Source organism: Solanum tuberosum, unplaced genomic scaffold (assembly GCF_000226075.1).
Source record: "Solanum tuberosum cultivar DM 1-3 516 R44 unplaced genomic scaffold, SolTub_3.0 scf00505, whole genome shotgun sequence".
In the NCBI taxonomy this organism is placed as follows: Eukaryota; Viridiplantae; Streptophyta; class Magnoliopsida; order Solanales; family Solanaceae; genus Solanum; species Solanum tuberosum.
Genome location: NW_006239422.1, coordinates 16,500 through 22,147, shown reverse-complemented (window position 1 = coordinate 22,147; position 5,648 = coordinate 16,500). Strand labels below are relative to the sequence as shown.

Sequence of the window (5,648 nt, the reverse complement as noted above, 5' to 3'; positions counted from 1 at the left end):
TATTACTTGAACCGAGAGTCTATCAAAAACAAATCTATACGCATCACCCTTCCTAGACCCCACTTATGAATTACATTTGATTAATATATGTTGCTTGAGCTGATTGTTTCTACCTTCGCAATAGAGAGGTAAGACTACGTACACACCATTCTCCTTAAACCGCACTTACGAGATACACTAATATATTATTATTATTATTATTGTAGTACTATTTCCAACAAATAAAAATCTTAAAAAATCAGAAGCAAATCTTAAAGAATCCAAAAAATTATGCAATGAGTTGTAACTACAGGTCATCTCAATTATTTATACAGTTCATCACACCTTCAAAAAAGAATACATCAATATCTATAAAACAAAAAACAGCTCCATTTCAACTACCAACCAGATCTTTAATAAAACTATGTTGCTACTGGAAAATAAATTCAAAAAAATAAAATAAAATGAACAATTTATCTTCACTGAAGAACTCCAAGAATGAACAAAGTAATCGAAATGCTCAATCGAAAACGAAAAAGAAAAAAATTGAAATAATGTGATGGAACTATTTTTTCTTGTTCAATTTCATGCAGTTTGCACTTCTGCATCATTGTCAATTATGTCACCACCTCCAGAATCCATACGACAGAGTTCTTCAACGCGAGTAGTGACCTCGGCCATTGAAGGGCGTCTGTCCGGGTACTGAGCAGTGCAATCAACTGCAACTTGCAATAGCTGGACCATGTCCTCCTCGACGTTTTGGTACCTAAGGAGCTCAAGGTCAAAGACTTCGGCTGTCCATTCCTCTCGTACCACTGATTGCACCCATCTTGGTAGGTCGACACCTTCCTCATTCAGTACCGAATGTGTGGGAGCCTTCCCTGTTAGAAGTTCCAACAACAAGACACCAAAGCTGTAGACATCTGCTTTCTGGGAGACTTTACGAGGGTCAGTTACCTCTGGTGCCCTGTAACCTGCAACACGGTTGGGAGTTGATGATGGACCGACGAGTTGAGCAAGGCCAAAATCTGAAACACGGGCCTCGTATGATTTGGTGAGGAGGATATTGGATGACTTAATGTTGCCATGTGATACTGAGGGCCCTTGTGCATGAAGGTAGGCAATCCCGTGTGCAGCTCCAAGGGCAATGCCAGCCCTTGTTTCCCAATTCAACGGTGTCCTACCTGCTCCTTTGTTGCCTATAGAAAAGACAAGTTGAATGACAAAACTATTGTGACATGATATAGTAGCAGTGGAATATGCCGAATAAAGCACCCAAATAATTCATAGTTTTTACACAACATATAGTCGATAAGTTAACAAAGGTACATTTGGCTTAAATCCATACAAACAGATTAAATGTTAAATGATCCTGTTTCGTCCTGTTGAACGCAGTGAACCTGTCCTACACATATATTCAATTTTACGACTTCTTCCTAAACTCTTCCAACAACATACCGAATGAGATCTCACAAGTGAGGTCTGTGGAGGGTGGGATGCACGCAAACCTTACCTCTACCTTCTGTAGGTAGAGAGGTAGTTTCTGATAGACTCTCGGGCTTAGGAATCTAAAAATTGTGCAGATCACTTGTGGATAAAGTATACATTCAATCTAAATGATGAACACGAGTTTGAACAGCAACAATTGGACATAGTAAAGCCATTCCAGGTTGAGTTATATATAAAACATGTCAGATATCATATTCACTAAACACAATGTTCATCACATTAGATTACGATAAAATCTGATTAAACATGAACAACAATGCAACAACAGCACAATAATGTAAAAAAAAAAACATAAATTTTAGTGGCTGAACACAATTGGGCACAATAATGCAACTACAACACATCAGCCAAATGCAGCAACGTTTACACAACAGCACCAGTTCAGTAACAGATAACAAGATCCAAGAAAACAAATGGTCATCCAAACTTACTAGCCTCATAAAATCAGCAAAAACAGTCTATGTTATTCGGACTCGTGTTTGGATCCTCCAAATATACACTACTTTTGGAGGATCCAGGATCCGACAAGCACCACATTTTAAGAGTCTAGGCAACATAGAAAGCAGCAGTATCAGTGTCAATCAGACAACTAAAATTTGCAGATCATGTAAATGGTAAACAACAGTACAGCACTATAATGACATGATTCGATAGACGCTCGATTCAAGGAACAGCATAACAGCAATATAATGACATGAAAAAGAATGACAGAAAAAAAAAGTTATTTTTCTCACCATGTAAAAGTGCAGAAAGGCTTCCCATTGAGATGTAATCATAAACAAGAAGCTTCTCATCTCTGCTATAATAATAAGCTCTCAAAGGAACCAAATTCTCATGATTCATTTTCCCAACATCTTCAATTTTCTCTCTAAACTCCTTCTCAGGTACAGTAACATCTCTCAATCTCTTCACAACTAATGTAATCCCTGATTCCAAAGCAGCTTTATAAGCAGTACCAAATGTCCCTTTTCCCAAAACTTCAGCAGAAGCTTTCAACAAATCATCCAAATTGAAATTTTTGGCCATTTTCCCAAAAAACACCAAACTTTTTCCATCATTTACAACAGCCTCAGCTTTACCTTTATCCTTATTACCCCCTCCAACACCAATAGCTGCAATTGCACTACCCAAGAATCCATCTTTTCCACCATTACTCTCAACCCCTCTTTCTTCAGGCATTTCAACTTCAACCTGCTTACTAACAGCACCAACATCAGCAGATCTTGTTTCTTTTTTACCCCTTTTTCTACAACAGAAAAACAGCAAACAAAGAAGCAAAAGCAAACCAACAACACAACCAATTACTATACCAGCAATTGCTCCACCAGAAAGTTTCTTCTTTTTACCTTCTCCAATACTACTACTACTACTACTACTACCATCACATGAATCAAGTGGCTTACCACAAAGTGAAGTACCCAAAAAAGCATCCTTGGGTTGACCCGCAAGTTTACTAGGAATTGACCCGTTTAGCTGATTATTCGATACATTGAACTGAACCATACCAGGTAAATTCAGATCCGGTATCTGACCCGAAAACCCATTTCCCTGCAAGTAAAGTGTACCCAAACTAGTCAAATTGTTGAAAGATTCCGGTATTGAACCGGAGAAATTGTTATGAGCAAGATTAAGGCGGACAAGATTGGTAAGAGAGAAGATTGAATCAGGAATTGGACCGGAAAATAGATTATTTTGAAGGTACAAGTTACGCAAATCATGAAGTGAAGTAAACAAGTCCGCCGGAATTACACCGGAAAGTGCATTATACCGGAGACTGAGAAAGTTCAATTTAGTCAAATTTGAGAAAAGCCCAGGTGGGATTTGGCCTAAAAGTCCCATTCCAGGTAGATGAAGCTCTAAAACAGAAGATTTATCAGGTGAACAAATAACACCAGGCCATGAACAAGTTGGACTTGTGATATTCCATAAAAGTGAACGTCCACGAAGAGCAGATCGGATAGATAAAAGGGTAGCTCGATCGGAAACAATGTCGGAGTTTGTCGGCAAGAAAAGAGTGAAAATTGATACAGAAATGGTGAATAAAAACAAGATTTTTGAGCTCATTTTTTGAAGATTTTGGGTAAACCCAAAACCCCCAAACAGGATTTTTTTCTGGGTAATTTGATTTCTTGATTCAATTCTTGTTCAAAGTAGTGGTAAACATGTTGTTCATCTTCTTGTTGGTTGATTTTGAGAGAGAAGAATGGACTGTGTCTACTGTGTGTCTGTGTGTCTGTGTCTGAGCTGGAGAAGATAAAGAAATACTACTAGTTGGGAATTTGGGAAGTTATGAATTTGATTATGGTATATATTATTTATTTAATATAAAATTAATAAAATGGGTGAGGTTTTAATTTTACTATATAATATTTTGTTTTTTTTAAAGAATAAAGTGATTTTTAAAAAATGATTTAGGTTGGAATTGTCGGTGAAACTTGTATGAAGAGAAAGTAGACTTATAAGAAATTGTCTCACGAGTGAGATCTGGAGAGTATATAATGCGTATGTTAGAGAGGAAAGAGAATTGATAATGTATACGCAAATTTTACTTTTATAGGAGTATATATCTTAGATAGAAAGAAAAAGATTTGGGGTTCGTTTTTATTTTATTTTTAGAGAGGAATGATTTCCTCGTTTATTTTCTAGAGATTTCCTGCTAAAAGCAAGGATGAAAAAGAGGTAAGAAGTAATAACAGCAAGATAATAAGATAATTAAGGCTAAAGAAATAATAAATAGTGATAAAATTTTAAGAATAAAATATTACAAGAATGATACTCGATCCTAATTCTCGATCACCACACACTACTATTAAGGGTCATGTATTTAGTGAATTAAAGTCATTTCGTATTTTACCTAATCATCTCACTTCAAAACTTTTTTGATCCATCTCTATCCCTTCCTAAGTCCACTATATATGACAAGCCTCTCACATTTTCTTACCGCAATATTTACAAATTTACTTTTCACATGTCTGAACCATCTCAGTCTCTCTACCCGCATCATTATTATTAACATCTTCACTTCTAATTGTATCTATCTTAATATGGTACACATCCATCTCAACATCTTCATCTATATTCTATACTATTCTCGTTTTCAGAACATGAGAGTCTTAGGCTGGCCAACACTCAACTCAATTTCATATAATGAAATCGAAGATTTATCCTATTGAACTGGATTTATACAACAACCATAGTAAAAAAAAATATCATAATTTATTCATCATAATGTTAGCTCGAAATAAATTTAAATGAAGGATCATAATAAATGAGAATTCATCTAGTCGATATTAATATATTTAGGAATTACTTGTCATTGTTTTCCCCAAATTCTAAACATCATATGGTAGTTCCAAATATTTGAACCATTTTGTAATTAATAGATGAAAATGAAATGTTTTGGTAATTCCAAATTATTTGACACTTTATAGTGACAATATAAAATGAAAGAAGGATGGTAATTCAAGTATAAATTTTCTATGCTCATGTAAGCAATTAGAATTGATCGGTCGATAAATCTAAAAGGATCTAATCATAAGTCTGATCGAATATATATTATTTATTCATAGTTTCTTGCAATTTTTGTGTGGAGAAAAAATATTTCAATATATATTTGTTTATTATAAAGTATAATCTGTAGAAAAAGTCAAATTAGTAAAATATATTCTTCACTCTAAAGAGTGACAAATGGACGATGAGAATCATCCTCGCAAAATGCTCAAGTAATATTCTGTATCAATTAAGTTGAACTATAAATACTTTTTCATATTTAATCAGAACTTTAACGGTCTCGATTCAAGTTTTACGATACAATTGCTTTATAGTAAGAATCGTTTTACTCCTAAATGGATTTTTTTTAACGTAAATTTCGATTAGTTAAGTTCCAAATACTGAATTTGAGAAAAAAAATTATATCAACTTGTATTATTAATTCCTTTTTGTCTCACTGGAAAGGCAATAGTAATATTAATAAAAATAATTCAAAGAACGTTCGAACAGATAGGAAGGTAACATGTCCAACGTATCTCTACAGCTGTCATATAAAGTTGGAAATTTTATAATTAAACTTTTACAAAGTATCCTTTTATAACTAAATAAAAAGTCAATAATATTATTCTGTCCGTTTGAAAAGGAAAAAAGATAAAATGAGATGATTCATG

General features: G+C 34.4%; 1 protein-coding gene across 1 annotated transcript; it reads right to left on the bottom strand.

Annotated features, from left to right (window-relative positions):
• Window positions 1-268: 268 nt before the first annotated feature.
• Window positions 269-3,778, bottom strand: LOC102578620 (probable inactive receptor kinase At1g48480). The gene is made up of 2 exons (XM_006364552.2): window positions 2,223-3,778; window positions 269-1,178 (listed from the first exon to the last, which is right to left on the bottom strand). The coding sequence occupies exons 1-2, from the start codon at window positions 3,550-3,552 to the stop codon at window positions 565-567; spliced, it is 1,944 nt and encodes a 647-aa protein (XP_006364614.1). The 5' UTR covers window positions 3,553-3,778; the 3' UTR covers window positions 269-564.
• Window positions 3,779-5,648: the final 1,870 nt, after the last annotated feature.